At 39.3% G+C, this 25,962-nt stretch overlaps 1 protein-coding gene and 1 pseudogene across 2 annotated transcripts in view; one reads left to right on the forward strand and one right to left on the reverse strand.

Moving 5' to 3' along the window:
• Positions 1-2,758: 2,758 nt before the first annotated feature.
• On the forward strand, positions 2,759-3,428 carry LOC128567878 (alpha-ketoglutarate dehydrogenase component 4-like; annotated as a pseudogene).
• A 7,169-nt stretch (positions 3,429-10,597) lies between these two features.
• Positions 10,598-25,962, reverse strand: part of USF3 (upstream transcription factor family member 3) — a 77,000-nt gene continuing 61,635 nt past the window's right edge. For both annotated transcript variants that reach the window (XM_053565458.1, XM_053565459.1), the window contains one exon: positions 10,598-23,895. In XM_053565458.1, the coding sequence (XP_053421433.1) occupies positions 17,444-23,895 (6,452 nt within the window). In that variant the 3' untranslated portion in view covers positions 10,598-17,443. The remainder of the gene's footprint in view (positions 23,896-25,962) is intronic.

Here is a 25,962-nt window from a genome sequence, read left to right on the forward strand (position 1 = left end):
TCAGTAAAATGTCCATACTACCCAAAGCAATATACAATTTTAATGCAGTCCCTATTAAAGCTCCACTGTCATACCCTAAAGATCTCGAAAAAATAATACTTTGTTTTATATGAAATCAGAAAAAAACTCAAACAGTCAAGACATTACTCAGAAATAAAAACAAAGCAGGAGGAATAATGCTACCAGACCTTAGACTATACTATAAATCAATAGTGATCAAAACAGCATGGTACTGGCACAAAAACAGAGAGGTATGTGTATGGAACAGAACAGAGAACTAAGAGATGAACACAGCTACTTACCATTATTTGATCTTTGACAAGCCAATTAAAAACATTCAATGAGGGAAAAGATTCCCCATTTAACAAATGGTGCTGGGTAAACTGGCTGGCAACCTGTAGAAGACTGAAACTGGACCCACACCTTTCACCATTAACTAAGATAGACTCTCACTGGATTAAAGATTTAAACTTAAGAGATGAGACTATAAAAATACTAGAAGATAGTGCAGGGAAAACACTTGAAGAAATCAGCGTGGGTGAATATTTTATGAGGAAGACCCCCCTGCCAACTGAAGCAACACCAAAAAGTACATTACTGGAACCTGATCAAACTAAAAAGCTTCTGCACAGCCAAGAACACAGTAAGTAATGCAAGCAGACAGCCCTCATAATGGGAGAAGATATTTGCAGGTTATGTCTCTGACAAAGGTTTAATAACCATAATCCATAGAGAACTCAAACGTATTAAGAAGAAAAGAACAAGTGATTCCATCTCAGAGTGGGCAAGGGACTTGAAGAGAAACATCGCTGAAGAAGACAGGCACACAGCCTAAATACTTATGAAAAAAATGCTCATCATCCTTAATTTGCAGAGAAATGCAAATCAAAACTACTTTGAGATATCATCTAACTCCAGTAAGATTAGCCCACATCACAAAATCCCCAAACCAGAGATGTTGGCTTGGATGTGGAGAAAAGGGAACACTTCTACATTGCTGTTGGGAATGCAAACTAATACGTTCCTTTTGGAAAGATGTTTGGAGAAAACTTAGGGATCTACAACTAGACCTGCCTTTTGATCCTACAATTCCTCTACTATATATGCCTATAGGTATATATCCAGAAGACCAAAAATCATATCATAACAAAGATATTTGTACCAGAATGTTTATTTCAGCCCAATTCATAATTGCTAAGTCATGGAAGAAGTCCAAGTGCCCATCAACCATGAATGGATTAATAAATTGTGGTATATGTACACCATGGAATATTATGCAGCCTTAAAGAAAAATGGAGACTTTACCCCTTTCATGTTTACATGGATGGAGCTGGAACATACTCTTCTTAGCAAAGTATCTCAAGAATGGAAGAAAAAGTGTCTAATGTACTCAGCCCTACAATGAAACCAATTTATAGCTTTCATATGAAAGCTATAACCCAATTATAGCCCAAGAATATCGGGAAAGGGGAGGGAGGGAGGAGGCTGTTTGGAGGGAGGGTGATCAGTGGGACCACACCTACAGTACATGTGAAATTTACCAAATGTAGAATATAAATGTCTTAACACAATAACCAAGAAAATGCCATGAAGGCTATGTGAACCAGTTTGATGAAAATATTTCAAATTGTATATAAAACCAGCACATTGTACCCCATGATTGCTTTGATGTACACAGCTATGATTTAATAAAAAAAAAAAGAAAAGAAAAAAATAAAATACTATCTTACCAATAAGGGAGGGTTAAAAAAATAAAAGAAAATAATGATAAAAAGTGTGGTATAGTAAATACAAAAACCTACAACATAATTATTATCATTATCAAGTATTATGTAGTATACATGATTATATGTACTATAGGTTTATTTTTGTCATAAACATGTGACTAATGAGTTGAGCTAGGACATTACAACAGATACAACATCACTAGGCAATAGGAATTTTTCAGTGCCATTATCATTTACAGGACCACCATTGTGGATGTGCAGTCTGTTGTTGACCAAATAGCCAAATAGCATTATGCAATTTATGACTATGTATGAAGAAAATTTTAGCTTCACAGGAACAAGCAGTTGGAAAGAGAGGAGCGTTTTAGTATCCCTTTTAGATAATTACATATGTTTTCCTTTGATACCATGCCAAAACTCTACAAAATGGTATTTCTCCAAGATTAGTTGCAATGTGGAATTTGAAAGCATATCAGTGAACTTTTCATATTTTGTTTCTTTGAAATCCATTGGTCTATCTTGCACTTGAATGAATTTTATTTTAACTATGCATGACTGTGTTACAGTCATGACTGTGTTATGCATGCCTAGGCCACTTGGAAAATATTGGTTGACTGAATTATACATACATTCCAAACATTGACACATTTTATTATATAATTACTAATAAAATATGCATATTTGTTAATATCACCACTGATCTCATCAGAGAAGTCTTACTGGGAAACTGTCAAACTCACAGTTATATATAGTCTGATGGGCTCGTTTTATTCATTTTGGGGAAAATGTCTGCCAAATACCCCAATTCTGAGTAACCACAGATTTTAGTCATTCTTTCAGCTAAAAATAGTATCCCATGAAAAGAAGCCACTATTTCCTTCCACAAGTCAGACGATTGCACTAGTGCTTTTCCTGGAGCTCACCATTACACTTTGGTTTACCAATCAAAGTGCTTTGTGTTTGCTTCCCACAGGATGCAAAATATTAATGCAATGTTTAAAAAGAATATTAAAAGTATACTTAGAGAGGTCATGATGGGCAGCAATAGGACATCTGCCAGCAGGATCACCCAGATAGTCAAGCCACACACTTCATTAATAAGATTTCCAGACAGAAGAGACAATCCTAAACCTAACATATCAGAAGCTTTGAGATCAGCAGGGCAACCTTCTCACTCTTCTTCAATTCCCAGCATTCTAAGGGAAGTAAATCACGAGATTTGCTGATCTATCAGGGTCCACCAGACACTGCAGAACTAATACATTACCTCAGAAATACAGAAGGTAGAGCACGGTGGCTCATGCCTGTAATCTTAACACTCTGAGAGGCAGAGTGAGTGCATTGCCTGAGCTCAGGAGTTTAGACCAGCCTGAGCAAGAGTGAGATCCTCTGTCTAAAACTGGCCGGGCACTGGGGCAGGCACCTGTAGTCCGAGCTACTTGGGAGGCTGAGGCACGAGAATCACTTGAGCCCAAGAGTTTGAAGTTGCTGTGAGCTATGACACCATGCACTCTACCCAGGATGACAAAGTAAGACTGTCTCAAAAAAAAAAAAAAAGAAAAGAAAAGAAAAAGAAAGAAAGAAATATAGAAGGTAACTTGTGTTTCAAGAAGAAATTGAATATACGTACCACGGAGGTCCAGAGTAATCACCGTGGCTGCTGTTTGTCATCAGACAAAAGAACTATCTTTATAGTAAATGACTTCTAAAATGAAAAATGAGAAATTGTATATTAAACGACTTTCATAAATATTCTGTAAAAAAATGAGATGTAGAAAATTCAGATGGACGCTTATTATCTCCTAATTTAGGTGTTTTGGTCAACTTCTCCATAAGCTTACCTGATTGTTTATATACTTTATCCTTATGAAACTATACATTTATTTTAAAAAAGTGTATTTGAGTCAGTATTTAATAAAATTAATAAATTTTCTTGATTCACCAAGGAAATTTTGAAGTGAATTGGCTTTTCTGTTTACCAGGAGTTCACGATGATTGAGAATACAGTCACTCTTAGGATAGTCATGGTGCCACTGCCTTGATTCATACTTAAGTACCAGAAGTTTTACTCACTATTGTTTTAGCTCCAACGTATGTGTTGACATTTGCCCTGGCAAATCTTATACAATCATAAAAATACTTTTGACCTTATAGACTCACTAAATGGGTCTCAGAAAACCCCAGAAATTCTGGGGACCACATTTAAGAACAAGAGCCATTTTTGGCAACAATAGGGCTCACCACTGGATATTCCAAAGTCACACCCTTGTCTCTCTGGGCAACCAGAGGAGGCCGGGCATCTTCTCAGGTGGCAACCACCATGGAACAGATCTGGGACAGAAACACAGGCCCCATGAGTAAAGGGTTTGCCTGAGGTGGTACCGGCCTGGGTGGAGCTCGGGTACTAGAAAACGCACGTGCAAAGCCGAGAGATTCCCAGAGCAGGGCTGACCCAGAGGACCGCTTTACTGAGCCTAAGACGCACCCGGCCCTCAGGGGATAATCAGCCTGTAGACAATGGAAGGCAGGAGGCTAGAAATGACAGGTAACCGCATACAAACCTGCACAAACAAAGATAGGGCCTGAGGCAGAGGTTCTGGGAACTCAAAACAGCTTCTCTTCTGCAGGGGAATTTAGCAGGGACAGAAACAAACTCCCACAAAGTTGTTCTGTTCTATCAGTAACATCAATCAGGGGTGAGTCTGGAACTTAGTGAACACCCCCCAGCCTCCATCAAGCGCCCAAGGTTGTCAGGCCTCACGTCCCCCTCCTGGATAGAAGCAGAGGGCAGCAGCCTGGCAGAGCAGACATAGATTTCCTTGTGATTCAGGCAGGTGCAAACCCCTGGAGTATTTGCTTATTGGAGGCAACTGGGTCACTGCCCTGTGGGGTTATCAGTGACTGGGTGTGACAGAGTTGCAAGGTGGGAAAGGAGGCATCAACATTCCCAGACTAATCTATTTGCGGGGTGGGTCCTCCTGACTTCACGGAGCAGCAGAGCAAGTCATATTTGAATTGTCAGCAGACTCCTGAGATCTAGTTGCAAAGACTTTTTAAACTCCCACCTGAGACAGGTACTGACTGAGACAATTGATTTGGACCTTTAGAACTGAGCCAATCGCCCAGGACTATCCAAGTGGTACCCTGGGTGTGTGGTTATAGGAAGGTTTGATTTTCCTTTTCCAATTGTTACCTGTGGGGGATGGGGTGACTTAATTGCTGGTATTTCTCCACAGCTGAGACTTCAATTCAGAGTAACTGTTTCACTAGGGTCGGACAGAAACCAGCTGAAAACAAGACAGAGCCACTTAGCCCCACCACACCAAACAGGCCCCCAGTTTCACAGGCCATAGCACTGTACAGGTCCTTGACAAAGCTCCAGGGGAAAAGACAAACAGTGTAATATAATCATGGGGCGGAATCAGTGGAAAAATTCTTGTAACATGAATAACCAGAATAGATCAATCCCCCCAAGAAAAGATATGGCAGATTTGACTGAAGATCCCATTCATAAACAGCTGGCCGAGACGTCAGAAATTGAATTCAGAATTTGGATTGCAAACAAGATCAATAGAATGTAGGAATATTTGGAATCAAAAATTCGAGAAGCAATTCAAAAGTCGGAATTAGAAATTTGAGGAGAAATTCAAAAGTTGTCTCAAGAATTTAATAAATTTAAAGACAAAACCCCCAAAGATTTTGACGCACTGAAGCAAGAATTTGCAGCCCTCAAAAATCTGAAAAATACAGTAGAATTTCTCAGTAACAGAGTGGAACAAGCAGAAGATAGGATTTCTGACATTGAAGACACAGCTTTTAAACACTCCCAAACTCTCAAAGAGGAAGAGAAATGGAGAACAAAAATGGATCATTCTCTCAGAGAGCTGTGGGATAATGCAAAGGAGGCTAATATTCGCCTCATTGGAATCCCTGAAGTGATGAAGTGGCTTCGCAAGGCACAGAGGCCCTTCTTTGTGAAATTATGAAAGAGAATTTTCCAGACATGCCAAGAGATTCTGAAATTCAGATAGCAGACAGTTTCAGAACCCCAGCACGACTCAACCCGCATAAGACATCCCCCAGGCATATCATAATTAACTTCACTAAAGTTAATATGAAAGAGAAAATTCTGAAAGCAGCCAGACATAAGAAATCCATTACCTACAAAGGGAAGAACATTAAAATGACTGCAGATCTCTCTGCTGAAACTTTTCAAGCCAGAAGAGGGTGGTCATTGACTTTTAATCTCCTAAAGCAAAATAACTTTCAACCCTGGATCCTGTATCCAGCTAAACTGAGTTTCATTTATGATGGAGAAATTAAATACTTTAATGACATTCATATGTTGAAGAAATTTGCCATAACCAAACCAGCTCTTCAGGATATTCTCAGACCTATCCTCCATAATGACCAGCCCAATCTTCTACCACAAAAGTAAACTCACTCAGAAACTTTTAATCAAACTCCAACTTCCACAGTGGCAAAAGGATTAAAAATGTCCACTGCACTTTCGAAAAACTCGATACCCAAAATTTTACCAGACTTATCAATATTCTCCATTAATGTGAACGGCTTAAACTGTCCTCTAAAGAGGCACAGGTGGGCTGACTGGATACAAAAACTCAGGCCAGATATTTGCTGCATACAAGAGTCACATCTTACCTTATAATATAAATATAGACTCAGGGTAAAAGGATGGTTGTCCATATTTCAGGCAAATGGTAATCAGAAAAAAGCAGGTGTTGCAATTCTATTTGCAGATAGAATAGGCTTTAAACCAACAAAAGTAAGGAAGGATAAGAATGGTCACTTCATATTTGTTAAGAGTAATACTCAATATGATGAGATTTCAATTATTAATATCTATGCACCCAACCAGAATGCACCTCAATTTATAAGGGAAACTCTAACAGACATGAGCAACTTGATTTCCTCCAGCTACATAATAGTCGGAGATTTCAACACTCCTTTGGCAGTGTTGGATAGATCCTTCAATAAGAAGCTGAGCAAAGAAATTTTATATTTAAACCCAACCATCCAACATTTGGATTTAGCAGACATCTACAGAACACTTCATCCCAAGAAAACTGAATACACATACTTCTCATCAGCCCACAGAACATACTCCAAAATCGACCACATCTTAGGTCACAAGTCTAACCTCCGTAAATTTAAAGGAATAGAAATTATTCCTTGCATCTTCTCGGACCACCATGGAATAAAAGTTGAACTCAGTAACAACAGGAATCTGCATACTCATACAAAAACACGAAAGTTAAATAACCTTATGTTGAATGATAGCTGGGTCAGAGATGAGATTAAGAAGGAAATTGCCAGATTTTTGGAACATAATGACAATGAATACATGAATTATCAGAACCTCTGCGATACTGCAACGGGAGTTTGAAGAGGGAAATTTATAGCACTGCAAGCCTTCCTAACAGAACGGAAAGAGAGGAAGTTAACAACTTAATGGGACATCTCAAGCAACTGGAAAAAGAAGGACATTCCAATCCCAAACCCAGTAGAAGAAAAGAAATAACCAAAATTAGAGCAGAATTAAATAAAATTCAAAACAAAAGAATTATACAACAGATCAATAATCAAAAAGATGGTTTTTTGAAAAGGTCAATAAAATAGATAAACCTTTGGCTAACCTAACCAGGAAAAAAGGAGTAAAATCTCTAATCTTATCAATCAGAAATGACAAAGATAAAATAACAACAGACTCCTCAGAAATTCAAAAAATCCTTAATGAAAATTACAAGAAACTTTATTCTCAGAAATATGAAAATCTGAAGGAAATTGACCAATACTTGGAAGCACGTCACCTCCCAAGACTTAGCCAGAATCAAGTGGAAATGCTGAACAGGCCCATATCAAGTTCTGAAATAGCATCAACCATATGAAATCTCCCTAAAAAGAAAAGCCTGGGACCAGATGGCTTCACATCAGAATTCTACCAAACCTTTAAAGAGGAACTAGTACCTATATTACTCAACCTGTTCCAAAATACATAAAAAGAAGGAAGACTACCCAACACGTTCTATGAAGCAAACATCACCCTGATCCCCAAACCAGGAAAAGACCCAACAAGAAAATTATAGACCAATATCACTAATGAATATAGATGCAAAAATATTCAACAAGATCCTAATAAACAGAATCCAGTAATACATCAAACAAATTACACATCATGACCAAGTCGGTTTTATCCCAGGGACTCAAGGCTGGTTCAATATACATAAATCTCTAAGTATAATTCAGCACATAAACAAATTAAAAAACAAAGACCACATGATTCTCTCAATTGATGCAGAAAAAACTTTTGATAATATCCAGCATCCCTTCATGATCAGAACACTTAAGAAAATTGGTATAGAAGGGACATTTCTTAAACTGATAGAGGCCATCTACAGCAAACCCACAGCCAATATCGTATTGAATGGAGTTAAACTGAAATCATTTCCACTCAGATCAGGAACCAGACAAGGCTGCCCATTGTCTCCACTGCTCTTTAACATTGTAATGGAAGTTTTAGCCATTGCAATTAGGGAAGAAAAAGCGATCAAGATTATCCATATAGGGTCAGAAGAGATCAAACTTTTGCTCTTCGCAGATGATATGATTGTATATCTGGAAAACACCAGGGATTCTACTACCAAACTCTTAGAAGTGATCAAGGAATATAGCAGTGTCTCAAGTTACAAAATCAACATCCATAAATCGGTAGCCTTTATATATACCAACAATAGTCAAGCTGAAAAACCAGTTAAGAACTCTATTCCATTCACAGTAGTGCTAAAGAAGATGAAATATTTGGCAGCTTATCTAACAAAGGATGTGAAAGATCTCTATAAAGAGAACTATGAAGCTCTGAGAAAAGAAATAGCTGAAAATGTTAACAAATGGAAAAACATACCATGCTCATGGTTGGGAAGAATCAACATTGTTAAAATGTCCATACTACCCAAAGCAATATACAATTTTAATGCAATCCCTGTTTAAGCTCCACTGTCATACTTTAAAGATCTTGAAAAAAATACTTCGTTTTATATGGAATCAGAAAAAACCTCGAATAGCCAAGACATTATTCAGAAATAAAAACAAAGCAGGAGGAATCACACTACCGGATCTCAGACTATACTCTAAATCAATAGTGATCAAAACAGCATGGTACTGGCACAAAAACAGAGATGTAGATGTATGGAACAGAACAGAGAACCAAGAGATTAACCCAGCTACTTACCATTATTTGATCTTTGACAAGCCAATTAAAAACATTTCAGCGGGGAAAAGATTCCCTATTTAACAAATGGTGCTCGGTGAACTGGCTGGCAACATGTAGAAGACTGAAACTGGACCCATACCTTTCACCATTAACTACGATAGACTCTCACTGGATTAAAGATTTAAACTTAAGAAATGAAACTATAAAAATAGTAGAAGAGAGTGCAGGGAAAACCCTTGAAGAAATTGGTCTGGGTGAGTATTTTATGAGGAAACCCCCCAGGCAATTGAAGCAGCTTCAAAAATACACTACAGGGACCTGATCAAACTAAAAAGCTTCTGCAGAGCCAATAACACAGTAAGTAAAGCAGGCAGACAGCCCTCAGAATGCGGGGAGATATTTGCAGGTTATGTCTCTGACAAAGGTTTAATAACCAGAATCCACAAAGAACTCAAATGTATAAGCAAGAAAAGAACAAGTGATCCCATCGCAGGCTGGGCAAGGGACTTGAAGAGAAAGTTCTCTGAAGAAGAAAGGTGCACAGCCTACAGACATTTCTACACTGCTGGTGGGAATGCAAATTAATACATTCCTTTTGAAAAGATGTTTGGAGAACACGTAGAGATCTAAAAATAGATCTGGTCATTCAATGCTATAATTCCTCTACTAGGTATATACCCAGAAGACCAAAAATCACACTATAACAGATATTTGTACCAGAATGTTTATTAAAGCCCAATTCATAATTGCTAAGTCATGGAAGAAGCCCAAGTGCCTATCAATCCACAAATGGATTAATAAATTGTGGTATATGTACACTGTGGAATACTATGCAGCCTTAAAGAAAGATGGAGACTTTACCTCTTTCATGTTTACATGGATGGAGCTGGAACATTCTTCTTAGTAAAGTATCTCAAGAATGGAAGGAAAAGTATCCAATGTACTCAGCCCTACTATGAAACTAATTTATGGCTTTCATATGAAAGCTATAACCCAGTTATAACCTAAGAATATGGGGAAGGGGGAGAGGGAGGGGAGGGAGGGGGGAGGATGGGCAGAGGGAGGGTGATTGGTGGGATTATGCCTGCGGTGCATCTTACAAGGATACATGTGAAACTTAGTAAATGTAGAATATAAACATCTTAACACAATAACTAAGAAAATGCCAGGAAGGCTATTTTAACCAGTGTGATGAAAATGTGTCAAACGGTCTATAAAACCAGTGTATGGTGCCCCGTGATCGCATTAATGTACACAGCTATGATTTAATAATAATAAAATAAATAAATAAATAAAATATGCAGAGAGGGTTTAAACTGGATCATCTCTAAATACTAGCCCAGATCTGAAATCCTAGTTTTATTTTTTTAGAATGAGTACAGAGACATTAATATATACTTTGTTCTAACAGTGTGGCTCTGGTCATAATTACAAGCTGACGTTGACTGATCAGGCACAATCCATTATGGCCTTATTTCCAGACACATTAGGAAAATTTCAAGATTACTTGAATATACAAAAATGAAAATGTAAAAAACAAGAAAAAAGATTACTTGAATATAATACTTCAGTATGCAGGACAAGTCATTTTAATAGAGGTTTGAAGTGGCACATGCGATGATCAGAAAAGACAGAATTCACAATGCAAAAATGCAAAGTTTATTTTCTTAAATAAAATACTATATTCATATCTATACAAATAATTATTACAACCATTAAAATGTTACATTTAACAATAAAAATTTCAAAACTTTAAACAAGAGCATGGTTTAGAATATTCACACCGTAATACAATGCATTTGTAAAAAGATGTCAAAATAAACAGGACCTATTCTTATTTACAACTGTAGGACAATCCTAATCATATTATACATATCTGTTTTCCATTACAAAACAAATTAGTTTCCATTAGAATATAAACCAGATGATTTACAGGAATAGGACACAGTGCACAGCAGACACTGCTGCCATGGTATTGATACAAATATTACACTATGGAAAGAACTAAAATTAGTTGGAGTTTTTCTGTTATTGGTTTTTGTTGTTTTGTTTTTTTGGTGACTGCCCTACAGTAAGCTTCTCACCCAGTGTATCTATAAATAATTTGTGAAGGTAACTATGTTCTCCTCAGATTTTTCAACTTTTTTTACCAAAATGAAAATATATATATATGTGTGTGTATATACATATATATGGCCTGCTGAAAGTGGAAGCGTATCTTTTCTTCACAGTAACACAACTGCAGCATCTTTAAGCAACACTGTCTGGTCCCTTTCTTCTTTAAGGTCAACAGTTCAACGCCCCTTCCCCTATAGTGGAAGGTTACCACTATAGTCAAGTCCAGTGCCTCAGTGACCTCACAGATGAAAAATGATTTTAAGACTTAAGGAATGGGAGAACAGAGAAGTCTCAGAAAAGTGAAGAAGAGATTTGATGGATCAAACATTAAGCGACTATGACATAGTATGGTGTATAGCTATACACACAATTGAGAAAAAAATTATAGATCATCTTTCTTAAAAAGTGTTAAATTACAAATGAAGAATTATCTTGTTACATGCAGTCATCCTATATAACACCAATTTGGATATTATGCCCAATATTTGCAACCCAAGTTGGTTCATATCTATGAAGCATCTGACCACTAATATGTGCCAGAAAAAGATTACAGTTGATACAATTTGTGTAAATCTAGAAATAAGGATGTTGAATGACCACCACATACAAGCTCTGAGTTTAAAAGGAGTTTTGCTACTTACTAGTAAACGCTTTTACAAGATCAGCATCAAAGATGGCTCAGAAAATGATAAGGCAACAGTGAGAAACATCAGCTGTACTTGTCTTCTAGGTGTTTGATTACACAGCATGTACCATCCCAGCTGGTCCTGTGCTATAGCAGAGGAGTGGGTGAGTGATATGTTCCAATAGCTGGTCTAAGGACCAGAGGCACAGTTTCAGATAAAGTGCAGTACCAGGGTAGAGGCATGTGGACAGATGTAGAAGCTCTATGTCCAACAAGGTCCTGGGGCTTCTCACCAGCATATCTGGACTGTCTCAATCTAAACTTCATGTCCCCTGCACAACCCCTACCCTAGTAGAAACACTCTCTAGGTTTCACTCCAGTAGAAACCTATACAGAAGAGCAGAATTGCAGAGAGAATAAAGTTAAGTCTAATAAAAGAACTCTTTTCTGTCAACTCTGGAGAAGGAAAAATGGCAACATTCATCCAAATAGGACATCTTGAGAAGAAACTAATTTCTGCCTTTCATCTGTATATTAGTATCACTATCCCTCAGATTAACTTCACATTAGATCACCCGGTTATTGGTTATTGCCCTCAGGATGTACACAGCCATAGGCACATTACCTCGAGGCAAAGACCACATTTATACAGATGTCATAATTACAACAATGAGTTCAAGACTCCTCAAGATACCAGCCCATAGTTGTTCATTTTGGTATCACCTTTGCCCTTTCTTCATTCTGCCACAGGCAAAAACAAGTCCACCAAACCATGAGACAGAGTTATATGGCACACTGAAATATTTTAAATCAATTTTGAACTAATTTTTATTTTCAAGAAATTATTGTGCCCTTTAAGAGATTAGGTGGCATAGAGGTTCCCAAAAGCAGGAATTGAGAATCACTGATTTGGGAGTATGATTCACTACCATCTAAGACAGGGGTCCTCAAACTTTTTAAACAGGGGGCCAGTTCACTGTTCCTCAGACCGTTGGAGGGCCAGACTATAGTTTAAAAAAAAAAAAAAAAAAGAACAAATTCCTATGCACACTGCACATATCATATTTTGAAGTAAAAAAACAAAACAGGAACAAATACAATCACACCGCCTAATGTGGCCCGCAGGCTGCAGTTTGAGGACCCCTGAAAGAGATGGTGGGCCCAATGAAATGTTCAAGCAAAGGAGTAATCATTCTAAAGGAATGACCAGGCTTCCTGCTCCCTATTTGAAATGGAGCAGATGGCAAATAATAAGAGTCTAAGTAAGGGAGGATAAAGATGAAATGTATATTAATATATTTTACCCTTTCTCAAAATTTAAAAATTTTACTCCTGTTAAAATGTGTTTTCACATTTTCTAGAGTATAAGTTTTAGCCTCTCCAAGACATTGCTAATGTTAGAAGGCAAGAAAAAGGCAAATTAATTATCTTCAAAATATTTAAATCATTTGTATTTTAGGAAGGTTAATTTTTAAAACTTGATCTTTGTTGCAGCTCAACACAACCCTGATATGTGACTGGAAATTGCTGTAAAAGTACAATCCTCCCATTTCTTTCACAGTTCTGATATATTAAATTTTATGAAATATGATCACTGTGGAATTCCCACACATTACTCAGAAAAAAGGTACCATCTCTGATACCCAAAAAGGTCTTATAATAAAATAAAAATAAATTTGCTGAAGTGGTATAAAAGAACATAGAAGCCATCTCAAAGCAACTTGTATTTTATACATATACACACACATACACATACATACACAAATAACATCAAACTGGATTTCTTTCATCTATGACTGACTCATTAAAAGCTTATACACAGGCTTGGCACCCATAGTGCAGTGGTTATGGTGCCAGCCACATACACCGAGGGTGGTGGGTTCGAACCCAACCCAGGCCAGCTAAAAACAACAACAACCGCAACAAAAAATAGCCGGGCATATGGCGGGCGCCTGTGGTCCCAGCTGCTTGGGAGGCTGAGGCAAGAGAATCACTTAAGCCCAAGAGTTTGAGGTTGCTGTGAGCTGTGGCGCCACAGCTCTCTACCGAGGGCAACCTGGTGAAACTCTGTCTCAACAACAACAAAAAAGCTTATACACAGGCCAAATGTCGTGCCTCACACCTGTACTTTGGGAGGCCAAGACAGGAAGATGCTTGAGGTCAAGAGTTCGAGACCAGCTGGGCAAGAGGGAGACTCTGTCTCTACAAAAAATAAAAAAAATTAGCTAGGCATGTTTCACCTGCAGTCCTACCTACTTGGGAAGCTGAGGCAGGAGGATCAAGTAAGCCCAGGAGTTTGAGGTTACAGTGAGCTATGATGTGGCAATGCAACTCGAGCCTCCGTGACAGAGTAATAAGACTTTCTTTCAAAAAAAAAAAAAGAAATTTTAAAAGCTTATACATGAAGTGAAATCTGAAATTTTTCACTTCATTAGAAGTTACTGTTAAGGAGGAATCAACCAGTTTCTATGACTGATTAGATGTGATCGATAATGCTAAAAAAGAGAAAAAGATGCAATCAATGACTCTCACTTATGACTCGGACACAACATTGTGTATTTTCAAAAGTTCCAAAATTATCTGTGGAACTGATTTTACTTTCTATAGTTATATGTTAGTAAGCTACGGATGATATTACTTGTATTATAACCAAAATTGACATTTTCTGCCATTCCTTTACCAAAATTATTATCTAGATACTTCTATATATTATACAACAAATATCCTCTCAGAAACTATGTAGCTCTAATTATTAAACATTTAATACTGGCAGTAAATCTCATATACTTGTGCTTTTAAATCAAATAATGGGCCTATAGTCCAAACATTTTCAGAATTGAGCCCATATGTGAAATGAACTCTTACATATGCTACACATGTATAAAATAATTAGAGCTACAAGTAAGCAAGAGCCCAATTATTTGCAGATGGTCACATCTTTCTTCAGATGGTCAACTAAGCCTTACTGAAACTCAATCAAGATCCAAATGTTACAGTGTTGGAATGAAAGCTCTGAGAAATGCAAATGCTATCTCTGAACACAGCTGAGCAGGAAAATATAGTCAATGCAACAGAAATATCTGGAAGTAACAGGCTTTGAGTCCTTTGCATTACAATGTTCAAACTGAGCTTCTCCCTTAACCTACTGCCTTAATTCCAATTACATTAGCAGTCCTCAGTCCAGTGTGGGGGTGTGGGCAGAGTCAGGGAGAGGGGAGCAGGGAGAGAAATGAGAAAGGGAGGGAAGGGGAATAGCCAAACACACAGAAAACTGCAGATTAGCCTTTCAAGAACAAAGAAAAACTTGAATGTTAAAGCTTAAAATTCAGTTAACAGAGTTAAAAAACAAATCATAAATGCCACATTTTTCCACAAGAAAAAGCTTTGACTACCATGTTTTATCTGTTGTCCTAAGTTCACCAAGTCCTATGCTACCCCAAGACCTTTAAGAACAAAGAAAATACAGGTTTTATCTGTTGTCCTAAGTTCACCAAGTCCTATGCTACCCCAAGACCTTTAAGAACAAAGAAAATACAGGTTTTATCTGTTGTCCTACGTTCACCAAGTCCTATGCTACCCCAAGACCTTTAAGAACAAAGAAAATACAGGTTTTTCTTGTTTACAATTTTTATTTTATTTTGTTTTGTTTTATTTTATTCATTTACCTGCAGGAAGCTGCTTTAGCAACAAAAAAATACAGGAAAGTTTGGTAAGAACAGTTAAAGAGGCACAACTGACCCTTTTGCTGAGTCTTTAGAAGAGGTATTCACTGTAGTTAACTGCTCTGACCAGGATTTAGGAGACTTTTTTAGGCTTAAAAAAAAAAAGAATGCTGGTCCTTGGGTTTACTTTGTTAATAAAGCAGACAGAACAATTTGTATGCATCTCTCCCACCTCATCCCATTTTTTTGGCAGAATATAACAATAAAAAGGAATTAATGGGCTTAATGGGTTTAAGAAAGTGAGTGCATATTGTTTTCTCTTAGATTTTTTAAGTATTCAAAATTAAATATATATGTTTTAAAATTTATCCTTAATTTCGGTGGCGCTTTTAAAAACTCCTCCCTACATGAAGTTTTTCTACACTTTATCAGGTCTCAGGTGTCAATTTTGCATTTTCAGATAGCAGGCCTGTCTTTAAAGGGCCAGTTTATCCTTTAAAAATCTGTGTGTAGGGCGGCACTTGTGGCTCAGCGTGTAGGGCGCCGGTCCCATATGCCGGAGGTGGCGGGTTCAAACCCAGCCCCGGCCAAAAAAAAAAAAAAAATCTGTGTGCACACATGCGCGCACACACACTCTCACATACACATATGGACATATATAAAGACTATTTTTTGAAGCACCATTTCACATATACCAACAAGAAAAATAATGAACAAATTCATTTTCTTCTTATAATTCCATAATGAATAATAATGCAATATACAATGTTATATTAAAAATATAAATACTATCAGTAAATTAAAATACTGACAGAGCTTAAAACTCTATTCAGAAATATTTTTTAAAGTAAGGCTCAAATATGTAGATTCCAAACATATTATTTACTGATTGATCCTAATATTTAAATGAATGCGGAAGAATTCATTTCAAGATCAAATAAACAGAATGAAGAGAGAATATTAAATCAAAGCTGAATTGAAGAAACACCAATCACTAACTGAATCCATTGCAAAACTCCACAATATAACTGCTTTTATCCTTATGGCCTGATGCAAAATTCAAGTACAAAATGGAGAACATTTATGTACTTCACTTTGTTATCTATTTTTAAGGCTAATTGTCTAAGGAAGACCTTTATTGTAAAGAATCTTGGCACATCAAAGAATTTAGAGAACAAGACAGAAAATTCAGGTAATTTACAGATTGTTACAAGAAAGACACCTCTACCTAAACCAAACCTCAGGAATAAAGGCTGATTAAACAATTCATTTATTTGTTAACTACTTGATTTTAACTACAGACTTTTAATTCAACATTAATTCAATACCTGCCATGGGTAAGAAACTATTCTAGAGGTTGATATTTGCTAGCCTTTAGTGAGCCACTGTGTTTTACCTATGTTTTTGGATAGCCATTCAACTATCTATTCTACAAATTATCAACAATTAAGTTTAAAATCTAGGCTCCTGGCTCAGTGCCCCTAGCATAGCAGTCACGGTGCCAACCACATACACTGAGTGCGGTGGGTTCGAGCCCGGCCTGGAGCCAGCTAAACAACTGCAACAAAAAAATAGCCAGGCATTGTGGTGAGCACTTATAATCCCAGCTACTTGGGAGGTTGAGGCAAGAGAATCGCTTAAGCCCGAGAGTTTGAGGTTGCTGTGAACTGTGACGCACAGCACTCTACCAAGGGCGACATAGGGAGACTCTGTCTCAAAAAAAAAAAAAAAAAAAATCTAGGCTCCTCCAACTTCCAGATGATTGGTATTTAGAGAATATAAGATTACAAATCAAAGTTGTAAATGCAAATGTGCTTGGAAAATAAAAAATCATGCCATGTAGTTAAAAACGAAAGATAGCTTGTTTTTGACAACTCAGTATTTGCATCATCTCTGACATGGCTTCCCTACATTCAGAAGATAACTGAGAATTTTGCTGTTGTTTTTACTGAGAATTGATTATACAAACACAAAGACATACACACACAGCCCCTCTCCTCGTGTGGGTATGTATGTGTGCATGAACACACAAATACATTTGTAATCTCACTGATTACCTTTATGTTTAGTTAATTGGTATTCAAACAGCTGAACTACAATCATGACCCAGAATATGGCTTATGTTGTGGGCAGGTCTGTTCGAGGACTGCTTGGAAGAGTCAGGGGCAGAGGAGTTTGCTATTGTAAGTAAAGGTGACATTGCTGAGCCATCAGGAAGAGCTGTAGCTATTTCTGGAAACAAAGATGTCATATTAAAATTGGATAAGTGAGAGTTGGTCATGTGCATGGGTGGCATCTCAGTAAGAAGAGGAAAACTTGGCTGAGCAAAGCCAACAGGTCTGGGAGGAGATAAAATTGATCCAAATCGGTTATTTAAACTTCCACTGTTTACCTTCTCTGTGCTAGGATTTGAGAACATTTGATTAGAAAAATAGGGAATTGAGATATCATTAGACAGTGTAGGATGGGCAGGAGAGTATGGGGGATAGAAAGAAGGGAGGGTATTTTGGGGATCTACTGGGATAAGGGCTGGTGCTCGAGTGGCACTAGGCTGAGTAACCTGTGGAATGAAAGAAGTATTAGCATTTATTGGTGGATTCATGCCACCCTCAGGAATAAAGGGAAAACCAAAATTCTGTGACAGCGTATGCTGATCAGGACCTGAATTATCATTAGGTACTTGTGGGCTATCAGGCATGAAACGAACAATACTTCTTCTCTTTTCTGCAGCAGGTTGTTGACGTCCCAGAATCATGCTGCCACTGGTAGAGAGAGGAAGATGGGGAAGACTTGGATCAAAGACATTACTATGTCTTTGGTTTCCAGAACGATTCCTTTCAGGCTGACGAATTTTGGAACCACTGCTATCTTGCAAGGGATGCCTTGATCTCTGGGGAACTGAAGAATTAGCTTGACGTACAGGAGGTCCTTGATCAGCATTTCCATGAGACACAGATGGGTGAGGCAAAGCTGGCCTTGCAACCCCATGCATGTTGGTTGTGACTGGAGGGTTCATATGGCCCTTGGTCCCATGACTGTCAGTAATCCTCATGGGATTGGATTTCTGTACAGAAACATTGGGACTTGTGTTTCGACCTTGAATGTCTCCTGAGGAAGAGGAACTTGAAAAGGGAATATTCAAGGTGCTGTTCCTGGTGTTAATTGCACCTAGAGACATGTCACAACTTTCCCTGTTCTGATTCTCACTCTCTCTTCTAATGTGGACACTTTCATGAGCTGGAGGACAGCTGTACTCAATTGCTGAGGACGGACCACATTGTGTATTCCTCTGATGTTCTGAGAGTGGTCTCTGGCTCCCAATGACCTGATCACCAAGGTGAGGAGCAAGTAAACTCTGCATGAAGCTTTGATGACATGCATTTTCACTGTCCCTTGGTGAAATAGCATTTCCTGTTGGAATGCTCTGAACTGGTGGGTAAGGCAATCTCTTTTGACGGTCGATTGGTGGTGGGCCAGTGTTTTGACTGATTCGAAAAGCCTGGGACTGCATACTCCTCAGTGAGGACACAGGGTTGCCTATCTCGTTATTTCTTGAAGATTGTACTTCAAAATTACTCTGGGGCTGTTGACTGGCTCCACTTGCTTTAAATGTCTGACAATCAGAAAGGCGGATATCTGAGGCTACAGTATGGTCCACCCGACCCTGCATATTATGAATAGCCAAACTCTTATTTCTAGGAACATCAAGGTAGTTTCTCATTTCAAGCTGATCTGAAACTCTGGAACCCTGAATTGATATACCCATTCTCTGCTCTGAATTAGAAGATGTCTTTCCAATGAGTGCCTCAGCAGAATAACTGGAAACTCTATTTCTCTCTGGCCTGTGTGGAGTACAGCTCATGTCGGAAGGTCTAGTCACGATACTCGATTGGGACACCATTTGCTGCTCTAAGCCTCTTGGTGTCAAAAGCCTCTGCATTGGATTATGCCCAGATACATGTTCAGAAGAAACCCCTGAGCCTTGCTGTCTGCTTCCAACATCCTGCTGTTGGTGCATAATATCTTGACTGAGATGATTCTGGGGATGACTATGGTGGTTCCGGCTGGCTGAAGGGTTTTCACAGCTCTTCTCTGGCTGGGAACTTCCAAAGTGTTGCTGCATTTGCTGCTGCATCTGTTGATGGTGAGGATGCGGCTGCCCACTCTTGGGTCGGGACTGATCAGTTGCATGGTGCTTCGGTTGTAAGGAAAGCTGACCGGCCTGAGTGGCCTGAACAAGATTCCTCTTTTTCTGCATCTGAACTTCCTGCTGTAGAGTCCTCTGTTGGTGGACGTTATGAGGCTGAGAGTGGACAGAGCTATCTGCATGAGGTACATGATGCTGCAGTTGATATAAGTGATGCCTCTCTCTTAACTGGCCTGCCTGCTGTTGCTGCTGCTGCTGCTTTATGTAGAGATGGTTACTGTGAAGGTGAGATACCCCTTGAACTGGAACATGCTGTTGCAGGACCTGTAGATGTTGACTTGCCTGGGTTTGCTGCTGCTCAGCAACTGAAGGCTGAGAACTACACTGAACTTCGGTTTGCCTCAATGCCGGGGCCACGAAGTTATTACCAGATGGAAACAATCGTGCAAGGCCTTCTCCATGTGCTGGGTTACTAACAGGCACAACAGAGTTTGAAGAGTTGGGGGGAATCTGACCAACCATCATTTGAGTTTGATCAGAAATGCTATCTGGAGTTCTACTCATCAAGGACATACTTTCAAGCCTGAGCGGGGCTGGCTGGCAATGCTTTTGACGTTTAGCTGAAGACAGTAAAAGGTCATCTTGGACAGCACGCTTGGCAGAATCCTTACGGCTTTCATGACTTGGCTTTAAAAGTGGCTCTTGAATCTGTGAATTTGGTATGTTACTAGTCATAGTATTTAGCTGTTCTTGGGAATATTCAGTCATCAGAGATGGTCCAGGAGGCTGACTACCATATGAGCTAGATGAAACAGTTAGATTAACTGTTGTAGGAACAGTTGTTTGCTCTGAAGTTTGGGATAAACCCACACAGCTAACCAGAGGATGGCTGATGCTGCTCTGATGAATAAGATTATTCACACTTAGACTAGTCATGCTTGGTGGCTGAGATGTTGAAGCCTGTAAAGAGGCATTTGATGTTTTAATTCCTAGAGAACAACTTGGTTTCTCCAGGGGCCTATCCACAGCTGCTTCAACTGAATCCTGAGAATTAAATTCATCTGATGTTTCTGCCTGTCCTGTGCCATTCTCTTTAGGTGTCTGTGATTTGAAAGGTGGATCTCCCTCTAACGATGATGCTTCAGAAGACTTTGAAGTAACTTCCCTTACATCAGCCTGGAGACCAACTCTTGCCTTTTCAAGGTTCTCTTGATCAAAAATAGCTCTTGCTGCAAGAGCTACTATATCAGTTTGCTCTACAAAGGGACAGCTGTCACACGTATTGGTTGCTGTGTTGCTGGTCACGTCCTCTCTAGTTGTCTCAGGAAGCATGGATGCAACTGAGAAACTATGACTACTGCCAGAGCTGGTTGACATAGGAGAGTCAGCCTGCCTGCTGGGCATCAGAGACCCATTGATGACCTCCTGATCAGGGAGGCAGGAGTGATGCTGTGCTGGATCTCTATCGTCACTGCCCATCAGTAACAGTTCCTGCTTATGCTGTAAACTAACACTGGAATCAACTATTTTAGAATTTTCTGAAGAAAAGTCAGGATGACCCATTTGATCTGAAAGAGATGATTTCTGAGGGTCTTTTTCTTTATCAAGATCAGAGAGCAATGTAGTTAAACCTTGCCCCTTTAAGAGACCTGTGGTTTGCATGGTATCTGATGAATCCTGCTCAACTCTGCAATGTTCAGCAATGATTTCTACCTCAGAAACACAGTCAGTACTTGTAGTACTTGTGGTAGATGACAAACCAGAAACCTGAGAAACCAAAATGTGAGGATCATTTGGAGATGGAATCAACACACTGTCTGAAGGGCAGGATTTGGCAGCATCTGACAATGCTAAACTAGTTGGTGGTTTCTCCTGAGATGTCTCTCGTTGCAAATTGGGAGTACAATCTTTGGATTTTGCTGGGGCCATTGCAAAATGTTCACTTGTTACAGATTCTTGGGAAGGTGAGCCAGACTCTTCTGCTGACTTACATTTGGATACAGACTCAGGTGTTACTGATTCAGAATTTAGACCATTCAGAGAATGTGGAGCAGAAACACTTACACAATTTGCTTGGGACACAGGGACAGATGGTAATATGACGGGGAGGCTTTCCAGCAGTCTGTCACTACAGGATGGCTCTGCTGAGCTTCCAGCACTGGGGCAGTCTAACTTGCTCACATCTCTGACTGGATTCAGGGGACATGCTGACTTGTTTGCTGCTAAGTGTTTCTTGGCACCTGGTTTCTTATTCAACCTTTTTGACTTCACGTTAGGTGGCAAACAAGCAACAGTGTTCACTGAAGGAGTAGTCACTAGATTATAAGTACTGGGTAGTGAGGCTGAATTATCTGTTGTTGTGGGAGGTGCTACAGTGGTTAACGAAACACAGTTAGCTGGGGCGGTTTGATTATTTGCAGCAGTTTGAGGATTGGCAGGCTGGCTGATAGACAACTGTACACAGCTTTGCCCTGCCATCTGTGATATGCTTTGATTGAGACTGGCCAAAGCGCCAAATGTATTCAGGGCAACATTGGTATTTGGATCTTCGCTGGTGGTGGGTTGAATGATTTGCATAGGGGTTTGATTTGTAGTTCCTGACGAAGACATCACAGGCTGTAAAGCAAAGAGCTGCCCATTTAAAGAAATGGTTTGAGGCTGTTGTTGGTTTGACATAGTAACAGAAAAAGTTGGTGTTGAATTAGACGTTGATAAAGATGAAGGTCGTGGTAATATGTGGACAAGATGCTTTCCTCCGAAAGTCTGTGGGGTTGAAACATTTTGCGCTGAGTTATTAGAACCTATTATCGCATTGGCTCCATTGACAGGGAGTCGAACAGAACCAGGAGGTGGAGCAGAGAGGAGCGGCAAAGGATTCTGATTAGCTGCCTGTATGATTACTATCTGCTGCCCTACTGCTTGGTTGGGAACCTCTGCCCTCATCACTGTTGGGCATGGGGTGGTGCTGGGTGGCTGAAGAATAATAACATTTTGATTAGCTGGAGCTGCATTCACCGTTGGCCCAACTGGCTGAGCCATATGAATCACTTGCATTGCAGAATTCAGTGGAAGGATATTTTTTGGAGGCTGAGATTTAACTTGTGGCTGGGCAATTATTGGCTGCAAAGGTAGAGATGGGCAAGAAGGCAAAGTTACAACTACTTGCTCACCTGGCTGCCCATCTGCTGGGAAAGAATTATTCAAGTTGATGCCTGCAGCCACATGTCTATTGTGATTGCTTATGGCGGTGTTAGTACCAGACTCATTTAATACTGGAGTCACAGCAGAAGATGGGGTCTGGCTTAAGGGCTGAATAGTGTTTCCTGCCAGTTGCAAAGTAGTCCATGTTGTCTGTGTGTTTCCAGCTGAAGAAATTCGGGTAAGGCTATTAATGTTTTTCAAATCTGAAGCACTAACACTTGAAGAAGGCAAAGAACAAGAAAGAATCCAACCACTGTCCAAAGGGTTTGCAGAAATAGTGCTTACAGGAGTGGTGGTCCTCCCCACTCCAGGGGCAGATGGTGCCACCACTGTGGTTGCACTTGTCAAGCTTGCAGTCTTGCTAATGCTCACTGGAGAAGAATTACCCGCAGATAGAAGAGCCTGGGAGCAGACTGTGGTGGAAACTGAGACAACAAAGGTGTTTTGAAAGTCACCCCTGAAGTCCTGTATGCTCAGGCAGGACTTGTTTCCATGGTGCACTTTAGTAGCAACTGCTGAGGAACTGGGGGGAATGGTTGTAGAACAAGGGGTTGTTTTCTTCAATAATTTGGGGCTCTCTTGTCCATTCTTATTTTCAGAAGAATTTTGATCATTTAAACATGCATGCAAGGAACGATGTTGATGAAGTTCAGGCCCGAGCGGAACAGCAATCAGTGAGCTGGTAGTGGCACCATGCACACTAGATTCACTTCCAGAGGTGGAAAGCTCAAGAATATTTTGAGCAGAAATGGTAGCAGGAAGACAAAGAGGAACAGGCTGGTTGGTAGCTAATGCAGAAACCGTGGTCTGATGCCATGGCTTGTTTTCAGAAGGGTAAACTCTAGAAATAGACACTGGAGTCACAAGATTGCAAGTCCTCTGCACTGGCACCACATTGGCAGTTTGCTTTTGTAAATTATGACCAACATTAAATGTTATCCCCTGAACAGCTGCTCCCTGGTTGTTTCCACCAGGCTGACTCCCACTGGAGTAAACAATGATATTTTTTTGAACCTGGTCACTAGGAATAACAACAGAGACCTTTGAGTTTTTGAGATTTCCTTTCCAGTGGATCGTAGGGTCATCATATAAGCATATGTCATTTGCTTTCAGTAATTCAATATATCGGCCATTTTCTTTTTGGATTTCTTCTAGTTGTTTCCGTAGCTTTTTAATTTCTTCAGCTATAATATTAAGAATAAAAATACAGATAAGTGTCTGTATTTATAATAATTTGGGAAAGCACTGTGTATTAAACTATCGAATTCTAATTCTAGCATTCTAAATACCTCAGCTGAGAATCTTCAGCTCTTTTCTAATATAACTTCTTTATTCTTTTTTAGAATGGTATCTCAAACCCCTATCCCTTCCTTTTAAAAGTGTAAATCTTTAAAGGTCAACAACCGAAAATTCACTCATAATGTATAAATCTGAAAGTTCCTAATTCAAAAATTTCCAGTAGGGCAGCTCATAGGTGAAACAAGAGAAGACATATTGATATTGGCTTGGTGCCCGTAGCACAGTGGTTATGGCACCAGCCACATAACACTGAGGGTGGCAGATTCGAACCCAGCCCAGGCCAGCTAAACGACTACAAAAATAAATAAATAAATAATAGCCAGGCATTGTGGCAGGTGCCTGTAGTCCCAATTACTTGGGAGGCTGAGGCAAAAGAATCGCTTAAGACCAAGAGTTGGAGGTTGCTGTGAGCTGTGATGCCACATCACTCTATGGAGAGTAACACAGTGAGACTCTGTCTCAAAAAAAAAAAAAAAAAAAGACATATTGATATCATAACATGCTAGGAAAATAAATGAATATCAATATAAAACCTTTTAAACGCTGCAACAGCTAATGTTACTTGTGGCAGTAATAGTCTCTTTTATAAATACCTTTAGTTTCTATTTTACCCTTCGAGACCAAGAGAGTGAAAGAAACAAGAACACATAAGAAGCACAGTGGTAGAGCAGCAAAGAAAGCTGCCTCTGCTGTGGCAGGACCAACACAGATATGCTACTGAGCAGTGGAGCCGTCTGTCATGGTCCTCCTCCTTTCGAAGGGAGACAGCTTCAGCCACAAATGGGCCTTACCAATGAGGCAGACTTGGCTGCAGGTATTGTGCATCTTCTGGGCAGAGTGGTAGGTATTCTAATCCATTCCCCACCAAAAGCAGCCAAACCTCAAGGATAATGTCCTGTGAGGTAGCCAGAAATGAAAAGTTCCATTCCAACAAGGATGAGCTGAGACTAGCAGATTATTTTCCCAGATATTTAAACTAAAGGACAAAAGAAAGATGCCAATATGATGGACATTATGGACCAAGTAACAGTGACCAATGTTCTCACTTATTGCACATTTACTGCTTAGCTCTTTTCATTCATTGCCTCATTTAATAATAACAAAAATAACGATGATCATGACAGCTAATGTTTATCAAGCATTTACCGTGTGCTAGACTTTAGTTTAAGTGCTTTACTTGTATTATCTTTTTTAATCCCAATAAGAACCCTAAGATGGGAACTATTATTATTACCATTTTTAGATATGAGAAATGGAGTCAGAGTAGTTACATAATTTTCCTAAACTCACCCAAGTAGACACTAAGTCATTCTCATTTAAGATTGTTTTTGGAAATGGAGACTTAGAGAGGTTAAGTAACTGGCCAAAGGGTACTGAATGAGTAAATGAAGCAGAGACTCAAACCCAGGTAGACTCTGAGGCCACTGCTTCGATTCCTGGGCATGTGAACAAGGAGTATGCAGAGGAAGCTGCTAGGAGGAAAAAAGAGGATAGAGCAGATAGTGCAGATGCACAAAAAAAGAACCAGGGAAATAACAATCATGACACAGATGAAAAATAACTAGATTTAAGCTGTTTCAGGTGCTGCCCCTAACCCTCCTAGCCTAGCTAGTTAGCGTTCTATGAGTCCCACACAACTTGTATTTTTCAATAGTTTCCCTTTTCAGCCTCTGGGTTGTGAAAATCAAAGCCGCCTTCATTAGAAAAATCTACTCATTTGCAGAGTGCCTCTGAAGAGCAGAGTATCTAACCATCTGACAGGATTGCAAAAAAGGACCTGGATGATAAAAGACAGCTGACTTAGGTGAGGGGTAAGTGGCTATTTCAATAAACAACAGAATTCTGAATGCTGACTTCCTGAACATGATTTCCAATATCCTTCCCCCCATCACAATAAACACAGCCCAGCACTGTCCCTTCCTCAGCAAATTTTAACCTTTTTTCTCTCCTTT

Source organism: Nycticebus coucang, chromosome 16 (assembly GCF_027406575.1).
Source record: "Nycticebus coucang isolate mNycCou1 chromosome 16, mNycCou1.pri, whole genome shotgun sequence".
NCBI lineage: Eukaryota > Metazoa > Chordata > Mammalia > Primates > Lorisidae > Nycticebus > Nycticebus coucang.